The sequence below is a fragment of the Mytilus trossulus genome, unplaced genomic scaffold, assembly GCF_036588685.1.
Source record: "Mytilus trossulus isolate FHL-02 unplaced genomic scaffold, PNRI_Mtr1.1.1.hap1 h1tg000373l__unscaffolded, whole genome shotgun sequence".
Classification (NCBI taxonomy): Eukaryota; Metazoa; Mollusca; class Bivalvia; order Mytilida; family Mytilidae; genus Mytilus; species Mytilus trossulus.
The window spans coordinates 143059-166779 of NW_026963340.1; the positions used below are offsets into that span (position 1 = coordinate 143059).

Sequence of the window (23721 nt, forward strand, 5' to 3'; positions counted from 1 at the left end):
TTCCTAAAAACTATACTTAAAACAAAACAAAACATTATTAAAGCACAATATTTACAATATATATTTAACACATTTTTACTGTATGAACATTTTGATTTAAAATGCAACAAATACAAAACAAAAAATGTTTAACACACATAATACAATTTGAAAACATTAACAAATATAAAATGATGTAGATGATACATTAGATACACAAACAATCAGTGGCAAAACATAAAATGCGGATTAACAGAAGACGGAGCAACATAGATATAACGGATGTAATCTCAAGTGCGCAGGTGCATTGGATATTAGGCGATCACTACTACACATATGGAGCCGTCGTGTTTCTCATGTCAGACAAGTGGAACATATCCATCGGCATTTCTAATAATTGTATTCCATAACAGTAATTGTTTCGTGACGACGTCTTTAAAATATTCGGGAGGATACTTAAACGTTACCACCATGAACCCTTGGTTTAGCGACTTCCTTTTTAGCAGCTAAAGAAAAAAATCATGATAGGAAATTCAAGCTCTCAAATATCGTATCAACTGTGTTCTATGTTTAATTTAAAATTTCTTTTTAAGGTTGCAGCTTGTTATCTATTTCTGGCATGAGTTTAACTTGATTAGTTTTATTTATATAATGAGACGATATTTCAGCATTTCCATTTGGATGTTCATTTGGTCATTGATGAAAATTCAAATGTTCACAAATGGAAATTCGGCACATTTTAGGGGAGATATTCAAGTTGTTCAACAATATACCTAACACAATATACCAAACACTCATACTTTTCATCTCAAATCCTCTTCTTGTAAAGAATTTATTACATTCCCAAGAGTACAAAAAGTTTCAAAATGTCCGATGTTAAAAGATTAATGAAGAAACAAAACATTTACAACAAATATAAAAACAATTGTGCCCCTTTAATTACAGACTTTTTCATACTCTGTAATCACAGTCTATAGCCAATACTCATACTCTCAACCCCATCTATGTCTCACCATCATCTATGTGCAGGGAAGAACGAAAGGTTCGAAGCCAAAAATGGTCAATAAAAATATGACAGGAATGGTGTTGGTTCAACTGAATTATGTGCGTTTTATTTTCATAGATGCAAATTTCAAAATTTTTTCATATGTATGTCCATCATTCCAAATTAAATTTGAGTATTTTTTGTTCAGGTTGTAGATATCACAGCATGTGGACGCATCATGCCACCATCCGTTCTGATCAGAGGACGTAGAAAACTGCAGGTTATTACAAATTGCCTTACCTACAAAAAATATATTTATGCTTATCTTGTATTCAAACAGATTCAAACTTTAGAATAATCTTATTCATTAAAAAACATGTTTTCAATGATGGTTTATTTTTATTTTTTTACTGTTAATTTGGTGAATATCAAAAGAGACAAAAACAGATGCCAATGGGGAATTCGAAAATTTAAAGCACAAGCAGGACGGGAAAATATTTCCAAATACATCTTGAGTATTTTGTGTTGAGGTTGTAGATATCACAGCATGTGGACGCATCATACCACAAATAATTTCGGAGCAATTAATCATTGATACAAAAAAATAATAGTTAGTGCCTTATTTTCATGACTATTGTTTTCAACAGAACAACAACGAAACATAGATACGAAGTTATACAGATAAACATAACCGTAAGTTTTTCATAGATATACAAAGATGTGGATGAGACCCAAGAAAGCAATAGTAATCAAAGGTACAAGGGATATAATTTGATACGTCAGACGCGCGTTTCGTTTACATAAGACTCATCAGTGATGCTCAAATAAAAGTAGTAAGAAAGCAAAACAAGTACAAAGTTGAAGAGCAGTGATAACCCGAGTTTCTAAAATATGCCTACGGTTGTTAATGCCTGGCATAAAAATATCCGTAGTATTTCGAATAATTTATACTTTTGCAAAAAGTTGATTCATAAAAATTACCATACATGACGACTCTTCCTCCAAGTCACAAATTGTAAAGGTAAACCATTAAAAAAAAACGGCCTTCAACACGGAGCCTTGACTCACTACGAAATGCAAGCTATAAAGAGCTCCAAAATGACTAGTGTAAAACCATTCAAACAGAAAAACCAATAATTTAATCTATATAAAAAAAAACGAGAAACGAGTAACACTTTGAACATCAGGTTCCCTTTTTTTTTTTTAAATTACAATCAACTAGCGATCCATCATGTACATATCTTTTATAAACTCATCAAAGATACCAGGACTATTTTTTTTACATACGCCAGACGCGCGTTTCGTCTACAAAAGACTAATCAGTGACGTTCGAATCCAAAAAAAAGGTTAAAAAGGCCAAATAAAGTATGAAGTTGAAGAGCATTGAGAACCAAAATTCCTTAAAGTTTTGCCAAATCCAGCTAAGGTATTCATGTTATCTTTAACTGATTTATAGCAGTCAATTGTGAAGCTGACATATGGTAATAACAACTTACGGAACAACGATCGCTTACCATCCTTGCCACTCTGGTCGACAATTGTCAATGTGTAATTACTTCTTTCATCCGAAACGTTGAATATGTGATAGTCAGCGCCGTACGTCTTGTTATCCTTATCTTCAATGTCTACTCTCAATGAATGGTTCGTTCCAGCAACGATCTTGTGAATGTTTGCATTGCCTAAAGCGGTTGAAAAATATGAATAATTAAAAATAAATATTTCATTTACATATCAACTATTTCTTTTTTCCCCTTCTTTTTGTTGTAATATTTCAAATATCTAAGTTCAATCCATACTATTATCTGTTTCTCCAGAGTACCACAGCAGTTTATTTGATCTTCAATTCATATCAATATTTGGCCTAATAGGTAATAATAAGTATAGATTATAACATGCCCTTTTCCATATTGGCCCTGGTATCATCCCGAGACTTTAGTCGAGGGCCGATATGGGTCAAGGGATGATACCCGGGCCAATATGGAAAAGACGTGTCATAATCTTTTTATCACATATTTAGTTCTGTAGAAAAGAGAAAAAGGGTCAATTTTAACAATTTAATGATACATAAAAGGTACAATCTTAAGCAATATTTATCACAAACGTTTCGTTAAGGATGCAATGACGTAACGTCATTAAGATATTTGTTTTCGAGGTTTTGTCAAAATCTGCAAACAACATAATAGCAAATTTTTACTTCGTTAACATTAAGATTCCGGGTTACCCTATACCAACGAAATCCACAAAAATTGGTGTACCACGAATAATAAGGAATTCACAGTACAGTATAATGCTTACCGAGCCAAAAATTCCCAGAAAGATTTCCAAATCCGTGTTTATAATCCAACCAGCTTCTGTTAAAGTCTTCGGAGTCATCTACCCTTCTTTGAATGACCTGTTATATAAATAGTACCAATATCTGTTTAGTAAAAAATGAACCCGCTAATACCTGCTACATTGAGCAAGAACATCACAGATTTTGAATAATTTTGTTTTCTATTAAAAGAAGGTAAGATACGTTTTTGATAAATTAGCAGCATTCCTTTCTTTAAATGTTCCGTACTTAAAGGACTAATGATAATAGTTTGACCACCAATCGTAACTATTCGGCCGGCCGTCCATGCTAGTAGTGAATTCAGCCATGGTCTATCGATTAGTTTTACTACGAACATGTCTCAAGTCAGTAGGATCTTATGTATTTGTCATAATATTACCGTCCATCCATATGCATCGTCTAACTCGCAGTAAACTTCTATTCCTTCGTTAGAACCATCAGGAAATATTATGTATATTCCATCACCGGATCCTTTGCAAACATCACCACAATTCATTCGTTTAGTTTTTACATCTAAAATCAAAGAAATAACATATCCGAATATTTTGTTAAACCTGATAGTGATATATAGAGAATAATACATGGCAAAATCCGTATCATATGTCGTATCATCCCGAGACATCAATATCAGCCCGAGGGCCTTTAGGCCCGAGGGATGATATTGGTCGAGGGTGATACGGCATGTGATACGGATTTTGCCATGTATTATACGCTTTATCATATATTTCAACAGAAGAGTTTTATATTATATGAACTGTTTTCTGATCCATAGCACTGGGTTACCTTCAGTTCTGCTTTTGTCTTGTTTCAAAGCTTTAAAATAACTGCTCAATTATTTATACGAAGCACCTAGGTTACCTTACAATCTGTTGTTTTGAAAATATTTTGTTTATTATTGTATTATTGAGTGTTTTGTATTTTTTATAGTTGCATTTAGTGTGCCAAAAAAATTGTTGTAAAAACTTGATGTTCGTGACGTTACATACCAAACAATGACGTCATTCAAAAAATTGACCTATTTTTAGAGAAAAAAAAAATCTTTTTTTTTTTTTTTTTTTTTTTTATATTTTTTTTTTTTTTTTTTTTTATGGAAAAAAAATTCTAAAGCAAAAAAACCCCTAAAAAACTGACTTAAGTTTAAAAAAAAAAAAAAAAGGTATGCGATACGGGTTTTACCATGCGATACGGGGTATGCGATACAGGTTTAGCCATGCGATACGGGGTATGCGATACAGGGTAGGTGATACAGACTGGAAAAAAGAACCTTTATTAGATATACAAAATAGCTGTATTTTGTACTAAATATATGATAAATATATATATATTATATATAGCGATGTCTATATGTCTGAAACGTTTCAATAATCTGTTTATTGTTTTAATACTGGTTTCCCCCGCCATTTGACAGTTAAACGCTTGATAAAAGCTAGATTGATCATTTCTCCTCACACAATGTGACGTCGCTGATAACTTCTCTTCAGACATTTAGACGTAGTTTATATAATTTATAATGTCTCTAAGCGTGATTCGAAAATAAGATGGGGACTGCACAGACTTATACTGGTCGACCATTTAATGATGGCCACAGTAAACCGATAAATTGTCTATTTAAAAATTGTTTCATCGTACCTTTGATGGGGCAATTTTGTGTAAGAGAACCCCTCTGCTAATAAAATCCGTATAGTACGAAAATTAGTATCTAACGTATTAATTTAAAGGTCTTAAACAAATTGCAATGCAGATTATCAAATTTTCAACTTGATTAAACATCTAAAATATTATCAAATAAATTTTAATTAATTATTTTTAATTCCTGCACAATTAAATTTTTACTTATGCTTTTTCTAGTTATATCTACTTGACTTAAGTTTTATGTTCGCTTTTCGTTTATGTTTATATCTGAAAATCTAGCTGATTTATTTGTTTTGGTAACTGAGTCAAGTTAGTGTTATTTTAAACGGGAACACACTTAGTCATGATTTTTCGAGTTTAAATAAACAAATATAAAATAAAAGATAGTATTCTTCTTTAACATGTTGCCTTGTTACATATTTTATTAACACAAAATCAATTTCTCGAGATCTCAGATACTAGTAAACATATTTACCATCCTCATCTGGTTTGGCCACTCTCTTTATAGTAATTCCATTCTCCGACGGTCTTGTATCGGGAATACAACAGCTGTTGAGATTGCAATCTTGTGTTGATGTATTATAGTTCGCGGTGCAACATTTATCATTGCTGGTACACACACTAGCGCATGCAGTGGTGGACACTACTTTACCAGTCCCTATTGCTGTCTCTGTGGAAACAAATTCTTGATTGATTTCTACTGTATATTTCCTGTTTTTCAGTTCCAACATCACACAACACAATGGAAAAAGCATCAAAACCAAGATAATTATTCCCTTTTTCATCATTGCTGGTTACCCGAAAAATTAAGTCGTTATATTCCTGAAATCTACATTAACACATAGGAGACAATCCGCCACGGATTTAACTATTGGAGTTCCATTATTGGTACTTTTTAAAAATATTCAAGAATGAAACTCAGCTATCTGCTTATATACCTTTATATAAAAATGCACTTTTAATAGTTATAAATATTAAAGTAGCGGAAAATTTTAAATGTTATAGCAGTCATTAGCGCATCAAATACTATTTAGAACATTGTGCAAAAAAATAACAATTATATAAAAAAAAAGTGATAACAAAATCATAAATTGTACGTTAAAAATGTTGATCGAGCAGTTCTGAAAAATAAACAGCAGTGCATTGCTGATAAAATGGGAAATAAATCGTCATAGAATAGCTATGAGCAACTTTAACTTTTCCGATGATATATTTTCGGTCGGAAAAGTTTTTAGCCATGGCGTTGTCAGTTTGTTTTAGATTTACGAGTTTGACTGTCCCTTTGGTGTCTTTCGTCCCTCTTTTAGTTTAGTTTAAACATATTTTATTGTCGAAAAACATTGACAATAGGCAAAACTTGTGTCTAATCCTATTGTCAATGTTTTTTGACAATAAAATAAGTTTAAACTAAACTAACTTTTCCGACCGAAAATATATCATTTATTTTTACAAGAATGTCCAATCAGATTGATGTGAGTTTTTCTGTTCATAACATATTAAACAATTCATGAAAAATTAATGATTTGAAGAAAAATAATGAATAAAGCTCCATTGAAGATATATCATCAATTTGAGACCTACGATTGCAGATCTTGAAAAGGATATACAGAATAGAGAACAGAGAGTAAACACATACATAAAAATGAAATTTATTCAAGCAAATAAAAGATAGAGAATTATTTGGTGTTCCAACATAAAGCATAGAGGGCAGTTTGATAAAAAAAATAAAAAATCTTTTAAAACCAGATTAAATCACATAAAGCATTCAGTTGACATGTTCCTTCTTGAACATCTTATTTTTATAATATTCGCCGAACGCCTGTGATGTTCAGGCTTAGTATAGGTCGAATAGTGGTACATTGTTATAGACTCGTACACATTACAGGTACTATTGTGTCAAAATGTGCATTAGTATATTCTAAGCTTCTAAGTAACAAAGAATTTTAAAAAATAGGGTTTCCGATGACCTTAACAAGAAAATGGACATATCCCTGGGTCATCAACCTTATGCTCAGACACTGTTGACGTTCTACAAAGTATAAGAAACTCTTAAATACATAATGAGTTGGAAAATATATATTCCATATGCAAGTGAGGTTGATGAATTGCTACTAAGGAGAGGGAAATTGATAATTTCAAAATTAAAGTTGTCTCGTTTGTTTTGTCGAAGATTCTAGTTTTGAGATAAGTGCTTATGTCAAATTCGATGTATAAGTCTAAAAATGAAACAGAGTAAGCTGTGTCTCTTTTTTCTTTAATTTCCTCTTCTGTAGGATATGCAAATGGAATCAAATCAGAAAAAGTTTGGATTGTTAAATGAAAGCACATGATCAAAATATCTGAATGTGAAATTAAATGACCTGGCTTCTTTGATATTTTTGTTTTGGACACGTGTCTAAAGGAACTCCGACCCGTATAAAAATAAGAAATGGTCGGCAAAGAGAAACGTAGAGTTCGTTCCCATAGGAATGCCGACATTTTTTTTGAGTCATCTCAAATTTTAACTTAAAGTTTGTCAAAACGAAACTGCAGCATACTGATCACATGTTCCTTTGTGTACCATGTTTCACTTTTATGTTCCCTACTATCGAAATTTGTCGTATGGTATCTAAAATTAATTAATTTATAGCGTCCATACTGATTAGCATTGTGAATTATGTCTTTTAGAAGATTTCTCAATTTCACATGGGAATTGGTGGTTTACAGGGTAGAAATATCAAAAGCTTTGATAGAATTAATTTCAGAGATCGAGATTTTAAATTATCCAGAAGTTCTTTAGAGTTGTTCTTGATCTATAATTGGTTAATACCACTTCATTAATTATTCAACAGTTTCACAGAATTTCTGGAGACCCTCCTGTGACGATATAGTATGACTCTCGTTTCATGTAACAGTATATTTACATATAACTTTATATTGGGACTTGTTGAGAGATGAGACTTTCATAGAATATTCAAAAAACGTTTGTCCAAAAACAAGTTATCAGATATTGTGGTGAAATCTAAATGTGTAATATATATTAACAAACTATCAATATAGAATAAGAAAATATCTATTTCAAAAGATCTTGTAATTAATATTGCTGAAGCAGTTAATGTTGATGATAATTGTAAATTGTCCTTTTATATTTATTGATAACAAATATTGTCATGCTATACTAGCTAAGAAAGTGCATTTGACTTTAATAGTTCATGCAAATATAATCTTCCTACCTAAATAAGTTTACCTTCAGATAGTTTAAACAGTTTTAAAAAAAATGGCATGACATGTATAACATTCTTGCAGTTTTGACAGATCTCATCTGCCTTGTACAAGTTAATTAGTTTAAAGCATTTATATTTATAGACACGAAAAGTTCTATTTAACCTTTTCACATATCTTTAATAAAATTGAGAATGGAAATGGGGAATGTGTCAAAGAGACAACAACCCGACCATAGAAAAAATAACAGCAGAAGGTCACTAACAGGTCTTCAATGTAGCCAGAAATTTAAAACATTTTTTTTTATTTTGTACCATTGAACTTTATAATCGGGGCCAAATATGGCTCTAACCGAACTTACTCCTTTGTCCTCTGAATTTAGTTGTTATACTGCATAGTTACAGCTAAGAAATAAAAGCAAAAGAAAAATAGTTTTCTAAGAGAAAAGTGTAAAAATGGAGGAAACCAAAAGAGAAAAAAATATCCTTTACCGGAAAAACAAACGGGTTAATCTATATAAAAAACGCGAAACGAGAAACATATATGAACAACATGAACAAACGAAATGACAGTTGCACAAAATTCCGTTATATTGACAACGATGTGTGAAAAACGAGAACGAGAAAATGTCAAAAATATTGATATAAAAAACAAACAAAAGTGTCAACAAAGAAAAACAAAAAGGCATATAGACAAATAATACCGCAGTCCCACTAGGCCACGATCGCACTACGATCTGTGAAAAAAATGCTAATTTTGATGATCGTAGTACGAACCTGTCGATCGCAGTAAGGTTGTACCACGGTCGTGCTGAGGTCTTCAAGATTGTGATGAGCGTGGTTAACTTTAAACATGTTCAAAACAATCGTGGTGCGGTTGTGGCGAAATCAGATCGAAGACGAAGCGTAGTGACAACGCACTAAGGTCGTATTAAGATCGCAAAGGTCGTTGTACCATCGTAGCGAGAGCGTAGTGAAAGCGTGATTCTATTCGGAGAGATTGCACTACGAACTCACATCGACGTTATAACAACCTCACTAAGACCATCACGTTCTCATCGCGACCCAACTACCCTTCACTACGACTATACCACGTATAGTTCAAGACCATAGTACGATTTTAGCACGCCCTTGTCGTCCTCATCACGCTCTTTTTACGACCTGACTACGTTCATACTACGACCATCATTGTCATTTTCATTGTCTGTATGTAGTTCTTGTCAATTTTCTCTAACGGCTCAACCATGCTTATCGTTTATATAGATTAGACCGTTGGTTTTCCTATTTAAATTGGTTTCCACTAGTATTGTTTTGGGACCTGTATAGCTTGCTGTTCGGTGTGAGCCAATGCTCCGTGTTGAAGGCTGTACATTGGCCTATAATGGTTTACTTTTATAAATTGTTACTTGGATAGAGAGTTGTCTCATTTGCACTCATACCACATCTTCCTATATCTATTGACACATCTGTGTCATCTCTGCTATCGTTCACTAAAATATCGTCATTTGAGCTTGATAGACCAGCAAAAGGTTGTAATTTAGGTTGGATTGGTCGGTCCGAAATATCTGCTTGATCATGATTCGTTACTACCAAAGCTTCATCAACCACTATCACTTCGCCCAGGTGATCTAGAAGATTTTGGTGGAATTACTGTATTGTTTCCGAGAAATCTATGTATTGATCAGAAATAGAAGGAATGAAATTGTATTGATATGGAACACGCTGTTGACGTTATTACTGATAACGTAGTAAGCTCGCGGTAAGAACGTACTATAATCGCAGTAAAACCGAGGTAAATTCCGTGTTGCAATCGGATAACTCGTGGCATGGTCGTATTGAGAACGTGATGAGCGTAGAAAGATCTTGATAAACGTATTGAGTTCGCCGATTAAGCGAGGTGAGCACGTGGTAAAATCGTAGCAGGATCGTTCTAGAAGCGTAATGAGGACATAATAGCATCGTGAAAGCAACGAAAATTTATATTTTCATGCCGCTCATACCGCGACCTCACCACGATCTGAATTTATTTTATATAGCTGTGAGCGTAGTGCGATCGTGGTCTAGTGGGACTGGTGCTTAAGCCGTATGATATCAACAATTAAAAAAAAAAATGAAAGACAAGAATACAAAAGCATACCAAAGCACAATTCACAATGACAGGATACACAAGTGTCGAGCCAAGTCAAATGGATATTTCCAAAAATAATATTTACAGTAAAAGCAATATTCATGAAGACAATTCAAGTCAAAGAAAACTTCAACACGTTTCTAAGATGATAAACGACGTGAGTACCTATAATCTATCATTCAAGACCATTGTGTACTATTTCTGAAGTTGATACGGAATATTTATCAAAAAGGTTTCGATATCTTCCGATGACCTTATTACGAAAATGGACGAGAAATTCTCTACATACCCCTGGGTTATCAAACTAATGCGCAAACACTATTGACCTTGACTACAAGAATAAGTAGAAGCTGCAAGGTTTTGAATACCGAATAAGTATAGGTGAAGATGGTAAATTTCTTCTAAGGTGGGTGGGGGACGGGGGGAAATTTAATTGAAATTTTCAAAATTAAATCGTCTCGTTTGTCATATATTCTGATATTGACATGAGCGATTATGTCAAACTCAAGATCTATATATAGTCTAAAATAATAACTTCCATTTCTGTAGGATATATTAATGAAACATTTTCCAAATTCAACTAATGTGTTGTCAATACGAAACTCCAGCATACTGATCACTTGTTTCTTTGTGTAGAATGTTTAACTTTAATGTTCACTACTATCGAAATGTGCTGTATGGTATCCAAAAGTAATTAATTCATAGCGTGCATGCTATCATTCATTTTCATTATTAGATTGAAAAGTATTGTTGATTATTACTTTTAGAAGATGTTTTACCTGGGGAATGGTGGTTTACAAAGAAGAAAAATCTAAATGTTTGATAGAATTAATTTTTAAAAAGATCGAGATTGGACAGGCGCAAAAATGCGGCGGGGTTAAACATGTTTATGAGATCTCAACCCTCCCCCTATACATCTAGCCAATGTAGAAAAGTAAACGCATAACAATACGCACATTTAAATTCAGTTCAAGAGTTTCACAGTATTTCTGAAGATCCTCTTTCACAGTAAACGATTTAGTAGGACTCTCGTTTCAATAACAGTATCTGTACATTTATAATGTTTATTGTACTTATTGAGAGATGACTACTATAGAATATCAGAAAAACTCACACCACATCTTCCTATATCTACTTAAAAAAAAGTTATCAGTCCACTGTTCTAGCTCGTAATATCTTTTTTTACAAATTAAGGATGTACTTAGGTGAGGTTTTGGAATTTGTGTCAAATGTTCAGACTCCTTGGTGTTTTTCCATACAATATAATGTAAAATATTTTGCCCCATAACACCCATTTATTTTTTCACATAAGACTTAATACCTAATGAAAGGTCATTTACCAAAATGTTAGAAGATTCTTGATTTTCTTTCTTTTGTTTTGAGACCCAAATAAAACCAATGCAAATATAAGGTAAAAGTCCGAGTCATCCTTTTCCGCCATATTTAAAATCTCAAATATCTCAAAAAGAGGGTCAATGATCTATCAATATTTTAAGCTCTTCTTTTTAACTCAATTCCAATGTATATCTCAATATTTGTACTTTTTGTTAATGTGTAGGTTTTCAATTTTATGTATTGTGATGAAATCTAAATGTGTAATATAAATTAATAAACTAGCAATATCAAACAAATTTATCTATTTAAAACGATTAATATTGCTGAAGCAGTTGATGATGATGATGATGAACTTGGGTTTAATGTAAAGTGCTTCATTGTCCATTTATATAAATTGATGTCAAGATTTATATCAATTGCTTATTACATTTTCAAGCTAAACAGCTAAAAAAGTACATTTGACCTTAAAAGTTCATGCAAATATACTTTTCCTTTCCTAAATAATAGACAGTATGAAACAATGTAGGTATGGCAGACATCACCATCAACTCCAAAAGAGGGACGAAGGATACCAAAGGGACAGTCAAACTCATAAATCAAACTGACAATGCCATGGCTGAAAAATGAAAAAGACAAACAGACAACAATAGTAGACAATTGGATTTGTTTTAAAATGTAGATAGCATATAAAACGGCAAATACTTTTACTTTACCAATAGTGTTAACTCTAAACGAAGTGCAATGATACCTTCAGATAGTTTCAATATTTTATTGGCATGGCTTCATTTTGAAATCACATGTATAACATGTCTGCTGTTAAAAAAGATTTCATCTGTCTTGTACAAGTCTATCAGCTTTGTGGTCGAAAAATAAAGCATTTCCATCGTATACTGTTTCTGAGGCAGATCGATATGAATGTTAAAATTCATAGTTTTTAGGTTCACAATAACTTGTGATTACAAAACAAATGTTCTCATTTGCATGTTAACAATTATGTAGTCATTTTTATAAATTTCCTGTTTACAAAACTTTGAATTTTTCGAAAAACTAAGGATTTTCTTATCCCAGGCATAGATTACCTAAGCCGTATTCGGCACAACGTTTTGGAATTTTTGGGTCTTTAATGCTCTTTAACTTTGTACTTGTTTGGCTTTACAACTATTTTGATCTGAGCGTCACTGATGAGTCTTATGTAGACGAAACGCGCGTCTGGCGTATTAAATTATAATCCTGGTACCGTTGATAACTTTTAACATATAACAGGCTATTATTTGAACTCGGAATTATTTTTAATTATGGAATTTGCATAATTTCTTGTGTTTAAAATTTTTAATAAATTTCATGTTTATTTGGTATTATGATCTTTTGAGCAGTTAATAACACCTTCCATACAATGTATTTTGGTTAGATAGTGTTGTGCGCGGCACAGTTCATTCTATTGAAAATATACTATTTTCTTTGTAATAGAAAGTGTTGTGCGCAGCACAGAACATGTCAGTAGATAATAAGCATGGAATTTATTAAAAATTTCAATAACAAGAAAGCAATCAAATTCCATAATTAAAAATAATTCCAAGTTCAAATAATAGCCTGTCATATATTTTCTTAGGTTTAATCGCAAATACACAGCATTGTAACACAAATATTTTAAAAGGACATTTTCCTTAGGAAGGATTATTTGAATTTTGATCCTATCATTCACCCTTCTCAAATAACAGCAGGTTTTTGTCACATTTTGTCTTGCTGAGACCTACTTTACTATGAGAGTTTTGGATTATTTTTAAAGGCCGTACGGTTATTTTCATTTCATCCTCAGGTCTCTTAAGTGAAGTATAGGGGAAAAATAAATAAATTATGTATATATATAAACAACTTTATTTGGAAAGATAAAGTGAAAAGAAGTCCTTAAATTTGATTTTTGCAATTATATCAAAATCAATAATAACCTTTGTTTGAAATTCAATTTTGATGTGTTTGAGCCTTTCATTCAGCTTTTTCCGAGAACTTTCCGTTTATAATTTTCATCGGAGTACGGTATTTTTGTTATTAAACTTTTGGGATCAATTTCCAATTTGAAGTCAATAAAAATATATATTATATGATGTGTACAAATTGTAATGTTTATATATTTGTACAGATCTGTTTGTACTAGTACTTAGTATTTTTGAACCGCTAACATAAATGGATGATACGAGCACAAAATCTTTTATTTCACACATTTCTGTCATATTTACATCATGACTGCATGATACACCTTTATACTTAAAAGAACACAAAAAGATTGTTTATGCCATGGATATAATTTTGAATTAAGGAGACAAATGAAAATAGAATTTAAACCATTCAGGTGGCTTTATTCCCAGTTTTCGGACAAGGAGAGTAGAACTAAATGTTAGGTTGAAGTATACAATTTGAATAAAAGATATCTAAACTGATACCTTTTAGAATATCAGCTTGTTAAAAAAAACCTGTGCAAAGCATACTAACTATAAAAATTACAAACTTACATTATACACAATATATGGAAGTTCCGAATATTCGATACTATTTTGAAAAAAAACTATCAACCAGTAAAGCTTTTGTAACTAGTCATTAGTTTGTACATGTGAGCTGCATACATGTTTTCCACATTATCGAAACGTTGAATCTAAGGATTAATTACAATTTACGATTCAGCTTAATTAATAAATGAACTATGATAAACAAACATTTTCACTGAACTAGTATCTATTTGTTTAGGGGCCAGCTGAAGGACGCCTCCAGGTGCGGGAATTTCTCGTTACATTGAAGACCTGTTGGTGACCTTCTGCTGTTGTTTTTTCTATGGTCGGGTTGTTGTCAACACATAAGTTGAATTTGTAATCAGGCTAGAGGTATAGGGGGAGGGTTGAGATCTCATAAACATGTTTAACCCTGTCGCATTTTTGCGCCTGTCCCATTTCAGGAGCCTCTGGTTTTTGTTAGTCTAGTATTATTTTAATTTTTGTTTCTTGTGTACAATTTGGAAATTTGTATGGCGTTCATTATTACTGAACTAGTATATATTTGTTTAGGGGCCGAGCTGAAGGACGCCTCCGGGTGCGGGAATTTCTCGTTACATTGAAGACCTGTTGGTGACCTTCTGCTGTTGTTTTTTATGGTCGGATTGTTGTCTCTTTGATATATTCCCCATTTACATTCTCAATTTTATGATAAAATAATTAACAGGATCGTCGTGAATGTTAAAAGTAGTTTAACGAGTTCAATTAATATAATCGTCAATCTGATGATGACATCCTGGTGTTATTATACTTTTTGTAGAATTATAACTTGAATATTATATTTTGTATAATAGTAATGAGCCATTAAATGGTGTAGTCAAAATCGCACGGCAGTTATTAAAATAAATATTTCGTTTGATAGTGAAATAAAAACTATCAGCCGGGTCCAGTAGATCATTCGATTATTATGATAACATTTAAAATATTTATAGATTATGTCTGAAATTAAAAACAAATTCTGTCTCAAAATTAAATCGCCAAGCATTGAACGCAGGGGTTTCTTCCATAAGCGTCTAATAAGCCTATAGTTAATGTTAACAATTTTTTTTATTATTATTAACGTTATTTTTACCATTAATGGTCATGTGGGATGCCAATTCCTAAGTCATGTGAAATGTATGATGTCATACTCATAATTTGCATACACTGTTTCAGAACTAAAGTTTTCATCAAAATCCTTAAACAAATAATTTTTGCTTTCTTATGCCCTTTTTAGATGGCGAAGTTCCCTTGTTATCATCTTATGGTGTTTACTTGTTCGATTCGCTCGTGTATGTAACAACGTATTTGATTTCAACAAAAGAAATATTTGTATTACTGAAAAAATTATATAACACCAGGGTTTTCGATATCACGAATTAGTGAAAACATTGCTTTCTCTTGTTTAGTTATTATGCTGTATACTTTTATTGTATTCTTGTATTTCATTTTTGTATGTGCTTTGTCAACATGTCATTTTGTTTTTTTATGATCTAGCTGTTTGTTTTTATTAAGATCGTAACATAATGTTTACTGCTGTTCCCCAATTCTTTTACTTATTATGTTTGTCTGATTTGCTCAAACATTGTTGTCAATACAATGTAATATATAACTGTCATGCAAGGGAGAGGTTTAGCTAACAAAAAAAAAGTAAACAGTACCCTACCGCTGTTCGAAACTAATAAATCGATCGAAAAAAAAGAAATCCGGTTTTCAAACTAAAACTGGGGAAACGTATTAAATATAAGAGGAGAACAACGACACAACATTAAAATGAAACACACACAGAAACGAACTAAGCATTAGACAAAATCCGATGTGAATAACAAATATAACATCAAAACCAAATACATGAATTTGGGATAGAAAATGTCCGTGACACGTCTTATAGTATTTGTGAATTCACACTCAAATATAAGAGGGAAAAAAACGACACAACAGAAACACGACGCTAAAATGTAACACACACAGAAACGAACTATAATGTAACGATGGCCATATTTCTGACTTGGTACAGGAGATTTGTTAAGAAAAAAATGGTGGGTTGAACCTGGTTTTGTGGCATGCCAAACCTCCCGCTTTAATGGCAATGTTAAATATAACATTACAATGACAACAATAAAAATATATAAGAGAACATATTGGGCAAAGAAACACACGAATAATAGCTAACAAAAGGCACCAGTTTTAAAACTTAATACGCCAGAAGTGCGTTTCGTCCTCAAACGATTTTCTAGTGACGCCAAGATACAAAAGTTCGAAGCCAAAACAAGTACATAGTTGAACAGCACTGGGGACCAAAAGTTCAAAAAAGTTGTGCCAAATATAGCTAGGGTTTTCTGCTTGGGATAAGAACATCGATATCCTTATTATTTAGAATAATTTATACTTTTGCAAACAGTAAATTTTATAAAATGACTATATGAAAGATATACATGATAAAACTGAAGTATTAACTAATAACAGAAAAAAAACCCGGATACAATACATAATTACATAATTACATATCCAACATAATTCAACACAAAAAAGACACACCCGAGTTAGTCAAGGCCTCGACGCAAAAAGTGACGTCACGTCAGAATTGGGATTGATTAATCCACCATTTGTTTTACATAAAGAAATGACTATACCTAGTCAGGAATTTTCCATTCGTTCGATTTTTTTTAGCCTTTGACTTTGCCATTTTTTATCCGTGTTGGGAATCTCCATATAGTTCGGAATTTATGTTATTTTACTTTTTACAAATGGTTGTTCTTGTTTGTTTTAAGTCTAGTGTCTAGTGATACATTTAACTTTCGCTAACTAGGCGTAAATTACCGAGGTGGTGAGAAAATCGAGACCTCGGTAAACTCCGGAAAATTTTCCGGAAATCTTTATTATGGGTCGGATACCTTAACACATATTAGGAAGAATGATAAATTTACAATAATACCTCTGCCAAAAGAATTCTCACATTTCAAAATTCCCCAATTATAAGGAATGCAGTGAATATTATGACCAACATATGTCATTTTTGATGACCTGGCAACAGATTCGTAACTATATCATAAATAAGTCTGTTTAAGGTTTGTTAGCCCATGGGAGTATGCCGATATTTTTGTGCTTTGTAAAAAGATTTCCATAACAGATTGGATGTGAAACGCCTGGACGTATATAAGGTGTCTGTATGTTGATTTATATCTAGGAATGATGTACCGATGATAAAATTTGGTAAATTGTTAAACAGTTTGACTAGTTTGTCCATGTATGTGAAGATTCTTCCTTGGCGACTTAACTATCGGTTTATGTGAAGATAATTCCCTTACGACTTGCCATATCTCTATAAATATATATGTAAGGAGATGTGATATGATTGTCAATGAGACGTCTATTCATCAAAGGTCACTCTGTTTAGGTGAAACTACTTCCTAGACGACTCGGCACACCTCTTTTTCAGCGAGTTACTTACTTAACGACTTGACACACCTCTGTGTACGTGAAGCTATCAGCGTAAAAATACTCGTATACACAATGTGAGCATGTACATCATAATTCATGCAAATAGATTGCTTGGTGTTTCTTTTTTTTACAATTAATAAATTAAACAAAAATTAACATTATGGACAGAAACAAAAGAAGGCCACTGAATTAAAGGCTACATGGAACAGGAACATATAGAATATGACGGGGTTAAACATGTGTGTGAGCGCTTGACCCTCCACACACTGGTGCAATGATATAGCAGCACAACAAAAGGAGAAACTTCAATTACAGATGCTGAATTCACTAGCAATTTGACCAAGAAGCCATATTTTACCAGAAATTACGATTATCTGAATTGTAAGTCGATAAATGTCGTCTACGGATTAGAGTGCAACAAACCTTTGCGGAGTGGTATACGTCGGTGCAAACAAAAGGAAGGCTAAACAAACGTATGTGCGGTTATAGATCAGACATTAACCTCAATGCTAACGACGACATTCTATACCAGCATTTCAATCAGCCCGATCATTGCATCGTTTCTTAAACTGGTCCGCCGATCCATCTATAGCTTTGCACCGAAGGTCAGTGTAGCGATAAGTGAACGCAACAGGGGTCCAGTTTAATCGTTTCTATGACAGTTCGCATTATTGAAAAGATATACCTTAGCTGTAACAATCCTAATCTTTCACCGACTCTCCGTTGACAAAAAGAAGACTACTGGATTAGACAATTGGGAACTGCGACACCTTATGGTTGCAATGACAAAATTGATGGTAGAGGTATTCTATCTAGTTCTTCGTGTTACTCGGTGAATGTGATGAATATTTTCAACTCGATTCCTCGACGTATAGACGCAGTCATGGTCATCGTCATTATACATCACCTTCTCTGCATGATGTCTCTATTAATGACTTGCTGCCATTTATACAAAAGCCGTTAGGTATTCATCACATTCGCACGAAACTTTATTCATTACCCCTTACAAAACTTCATTCTCTGTTCAATTTATATTTGGAATCCACTGTTACAAACCCTCATTCAAACCAATACAAAATTGAAGCTATAATTTCGGATATTGCAAGTCACAGACTTTTCAAGCCAGTCCGCATTGGAAAAGATGAAAAAGGGAAAAGAATCTTTCCTTAATCCTTTCTTTGCCAACAAAGGTCTCGAAGGTGTCAACTTAGGCAATATCCTTCATCATAAATTAGTTCAATCGAAAATACCTCCTTATTTCAAAGACCAAGATGTACCAATCATTTCTTATACCTAAACCAAACCTATTGCAACTAAATTTTCAATTACAAATACGGTTTGCAGGATCTCGATATTGACGACTACAAGTCTACACCTTCTGATTGCACTTGTGCTAGTTCCCAATTCACATATAATCCTGATGGCCACGTTATTACCGATGACCTCAACATTGTTAATAACACTTCTCTACGAAATGTGATATCGAAAGGTCCGAAATATCGTGAGCCTAAATCCATCAATTGGAAATACAACTTTAAAATGATGATGGATTCAGTCAAGGATTATGCCAGGCAATTGGCTAAGCGCGAGAAGGAAAACGTAGACCCTCTTTACGAATAGATTAACGCAGTGAGTTCGTTGATACAAATCAGAATTAAGAAACTGAATGGGCCATCAATGCCCATGCTACGTCAATCTTTAAAGACCCAAATGTTGCTAAACACTTATCCGACCTCCATGATAAATATGTTGTTTTCCCCGCTGACAAAGCCCCAAATAACATCGTTTTTGTGTGTAAAAGTCATTAAATTAACTGCTTGATAAACGAATTAGTTATTGACAATTCACTTGGAAACTCAACATATACCCTCACGACACTTACCAAAGAGGAAATCCTGGATAATCATAGGTCTGTTCTTTGTTCCTTTGGAATTTCAACCAAAGATGACGAACTGGAACTTCCATCACTGTATTGGATACCCAAACTACATAAGTGGCCTTACAAACAACGTTGTATTGCTGGGTCTTCCAAGTGCTCCACGAAACCTCTTTTTAAACTATTAACATCTATTTTATCAACAATCAAAGATGGCTTCAAAGTTATTGTGAAACTGCCTATTCTAGAGGTGGCGTTAATCAGATGTGGATACTTAAAAATTCCAAAAAATCTTTTAGAGTACATACAATCTAACTCTTTTTCATCTTGTAACAGTATTAAAACATTTGATTTTTCTTCGCTTTACCCAAGTATTCCACATTCCAAACTAAAAGACAAATTGAAAGAGTTGGTATAGCTTTGCTTCATAAAAAAGAATGGCCAATTTAGATACAAGTATCTTGTCTTAGGAAGGAATAAATCCTACTTTGTAAAGGGTCACTCTGATTCAAACAAAAAATTCTCTGAAACTGATATTATCAAGATGCTTGATTTTTTCATTGACAACATATTTGTTACGATCGGAGGACGTGTTTTTTCTACAGACTGTCGGCATTCTAATGGAAACAAACTGTGCCCCTCTACTTGCCGACTTATTTCTTTATTATTATGAGGCTGACGTCATGCAGGAACGTCTTAGGAAGAAAGATTATACACCTATTGACTGGGTGTGAGGGTAATAGCAAGTTTGTTGTCCCTGAGAGACCATATGCAACTATTCCAGTCATAATTAGGTTCGATAACTCTGTATGTGACTGGTTAAATTATGATTATGTAAAATGTACTGGTTACCCAAGTAATGATTTCAATATATATATATATAGAGAGAGAGAGAGAGAGAGATATTGCATCTTTGTTACAATCCATCCGTTGTTTCCTTTCGTTGATATAAAATATTATCATAAAATGATTTCATAAACAATCGTATAATGATCTATAATACTAATCTTATATTAAGTCTGGTTAAAACTTACATCGTGATTAGGCCACTTTGCCATGTTTGTTTTCTTTGATCACGTTGATGACTTAATTAATATCTCCACAATCTAGCTTTATTAATTATCATACGAGTTACAATAACGTGTCATGTTTAATTGCAATAAAAACAGTTAATTCTTATTGAATTATTTGCATGTGCAAAATAAGTGTCGAGCATCGTCTACGTTTGAAATTATTTGGTCGCCATTTTGTTATATGTAACTTCGAAATTGTATCAAAACAAATAGCATGTTTCCACTTTCACAGAGGGAAATAATGTTTAATTCTATGCTGCATTAAGGTAAGACAATTATTGAAAAGACATGCATCTAACAATTTTTCGATTTTCATCGTAAAAATCTACAAAAATATATATTCCCATGTCGCCCCACGCTATCAATGTTCATGTAAACTGCATGGTCGGTGCCTGTAAATCTTTATTTTTAGTGTGAGAGACTGTTTCTTATAAATATATTGAGGAACATGTGAAAAAGAAATTTCTTAAGTACAAAAAGACACACTTTGATAAATATTTGAAATATTACTTTCCGATTTATAACTAAATGAATACCGGCATGTCGTGTCGTTGTGAACTTTCAACAGTGGCCGCCATTTTGAAAATATTGCTGAGGACTGCCAAAATATGAACTTTTCAAACAAACTTCGAAGCAAAAAGTTTAATCCCTGAACTGATATGGTTTAGGATTTACTTTAAATAAATATGTTGTCGATCTTTTTAGGGGTTGGTAGGATATAAGCAACAATAAATTAGTTGAGAAAATTGATTTTACAAAAAGGTCCCATTGCAATTTTGTCAAGTTTTTACGAAGATGTCAACGGAGGCTGTGTGGCTATGTCACCTCAATTTTCAAACTTATTTCGAAGCACGAAATCATATTTCTGAACTGAAACTTAAAGCATATTTAATTGTAAAAATTTATAAACTGTAAAACGCGGGGTTAGAAGGAAAAATATACATTATAACAAACAAGTTATGACCGTTTTATTTATGTATCCGTTCACTTTCATGGATAATCTGTCGGCCATTAATAATATACAACTCAAATGTAAAAGTCACGTGATGACCGAGATAGTTGGATATGCCAATTATTGCTCGAGGCAAAGCCGAGAGCAATATTTGGTATGCGAAGGGACAACAAACTTGCTATTACCCGCACAACCAGTCATTAGGTGTTTTATTATACTGAACAACACAGTCATTAAGTGTTTTTATATACCAAATTAGCTAATTTTCTGAAAGTGTACATACATCATCTAAAAGAAAAGAAAAAAGTCACATAACATGACATGCACAAGATGAACTTTACGGTTTTTTTTTTTATAGTTCTTCTTGTATTTATAAATATTTCATTAATTGCAATCAAAACTAAAATACTTGTGTTAAATTTTCCGTGCATATGATAAATTTAAGCTAACGTACACCAACTGCAAATTCGCTTTGAGATTAAATCGACGGCAGAACCAATATTATAATTTATAGGTACTATATTTTAGATCTTTAAAAAATGCGAGTGAAGACTTTCTCTCTTTTGTAATTGCTTCTTGTAAGTGAAATTACAATAGCACGGTGTATAGACTCAAACAGATTATACCATTTACAATATTAGAGTTTGACGTTGCCAAGCAAATTGTCAATGACATTATTATTGTCCAATGAAAAATAAACATGAAAAAGTACTGGAAAGATGATTACGGAACTATTAACCGGGGTAATAGTCTGAAACTATTGACTGGCAAATAGTCTGTGGAATGAAATAGCACAACTATTTCATTATTTTAAATATAGAAAAATCATACTGAGCTATAATAAAAAGAAGTTAGCAATATCCTTTAACTCTACTTTCCGCTATATAGATGATGTTCTTTCACTAAATAATTCAAAATTTGGTGCCTATGTGGAACGCATCTATCCCATTGAACTAGAGATAAAGGATACTGCAGATACAGTTTAGTCGGCTTCATATCTTGACTTACATCTAGAAATTGACAATGAAGGTCGGTTAAAAACAAAACTTTACGACAAAAGAGATGATTTCAGCTTTCCAATTGTGAACTTTTCATTTCTAAGTAGTAACATTCCAGCAGCACCTGCATACGGGGTATATATCTTCCAATTGATACGATATTCCCGTGCTTGCATTTCCTATCATGATTTTCTTGATAGAGGGTTGCTGCTCACAGGGAAGCTATTAAACCAAGAGTTTCAAATGGTGAAGTTGAAATCATCCCTTCGTAAATTTTACGGACGCCATCACGAGTCGGTTGACCGTTTCACAAATGATATCGGATATGTTCCTTACGTTGTAACTACAATCCCCTTCCCTTTCATGAATGTGACCTACCGAATTAGACTATTGACAGGATTTGATATCACATAAGCAACACGACGGGTGCCACATGTGGAGCAGGATCTCCTTACCCTTCCGGAGCACCTGAGATCACCCCTAGTTTTTGGTGGGGTTCGTGTTGTTTCTTCTTTGGTTTTCTATGTTGTGTTATGTGTACTATTGTTTGTCTGTTTGTCTTTTTCATTTTTAGCTATGGCGTTGTCAGTTTGATTTAGATTTATGAGTTTGACTGTCCTTTTGGTATCTTTCGTCCCTCTTTCAAGCTGTACAATTCTGTAGTTTGTGTGAATTGTATGTTTTAGTAGTCTCTCATTAAATACTTAAACTCTTTCAACATATGAGGAAAATGACAGCTTCTTTTCTCTTGTATTGGACACTTTAAAATTAAAATACCGTGTAGACCTTGTGATGTCTGTAAGAACCCCCCCCCCATCTCAAAACAATGTGACAATTTCAACGGAGATTTTTTTATGATTTTCTTTCACCAATTTCTTACTGTACTTAGATGAATTTGGCTTTTTTGTTTAAGTACGTTTTGATCATAAAGCTCTTCAACAGTTTCGTCTCTTATACTTCCTCGGCTTTGGACGTTCCTGATGAAGATAGATCCAGAAAAAGCTCTATCGGACGCATGAAACTTATAACGTGTTGTTAACTTTTTTTACAAATTTTAAATGGATGTTTAATATTTATCGTTTGCTTTTTATTTTCCTAAGTTATAGGTAAAGAATTAAATTAACTGAGCTGACTTTTACGCATGGTTTGTGAAAGGTTTATGGAACGAAACAAACCTTAGCAGTTCTTGTATTCCTTAAAAAAAAAGATATTTAATAAATTTAATAATTGACGTGTGTGTCAGACTTAAACTCTGGAGGATAAAAGGCATA

At 32.9% G+C, this 23721-nt stretch overlaps 1 protein-coding gene across 1 annotated transcript; it reads right to left on the reverse strand.

Annotated features, from left to right (window-relative positions):
• Positions 1 to 435: 435 nt before the first annotated feature.
• Positions 436 to 5659, reverse strand: LOC134701989 (fibrinogen-like protein 1). Its single transcript, XM_063563101.1, has 5 exons — positions 5404 to 5659; positions 3676 to 3809; positions 3260 to 3356; positions 2479 to 2643; positions 436 to 485 (listed from the first exon to the last, which is right to left on the reverse strand). Exons 1-5 carry the CDS (start codon positions 5657 to 5659, stop codon positions 436 to 438), a joined length of 702 nt encoding a protein of 233 aa, XP_063419171.1.
• Positions 5660 to 23721: the final 18062 nt, after the last annotated feature.

Coding starts and splice junctions, on each gene's coding strand:
- LOC134701989 (XM_063563101.1), bottom strand. CDS start 5,659: ATGTTGGAACTGAAAAACAGGAAATATACAGTAGAAATCAATCAAGAA. Junction 3,357..3,675: donor ACGATGCATATGGATGGACG/GTAATATTATGA, acceptor TTTATATAACAG/GTCATTCAAAGAAGGGTAGA. Junction 486..2,478: donor CGACCAGAGTGGCAAGGATG/GTAAGCGATCGT, acceptor TTTTTTCTTTAG/CTGCTAAAAAGGAAGTCGCT.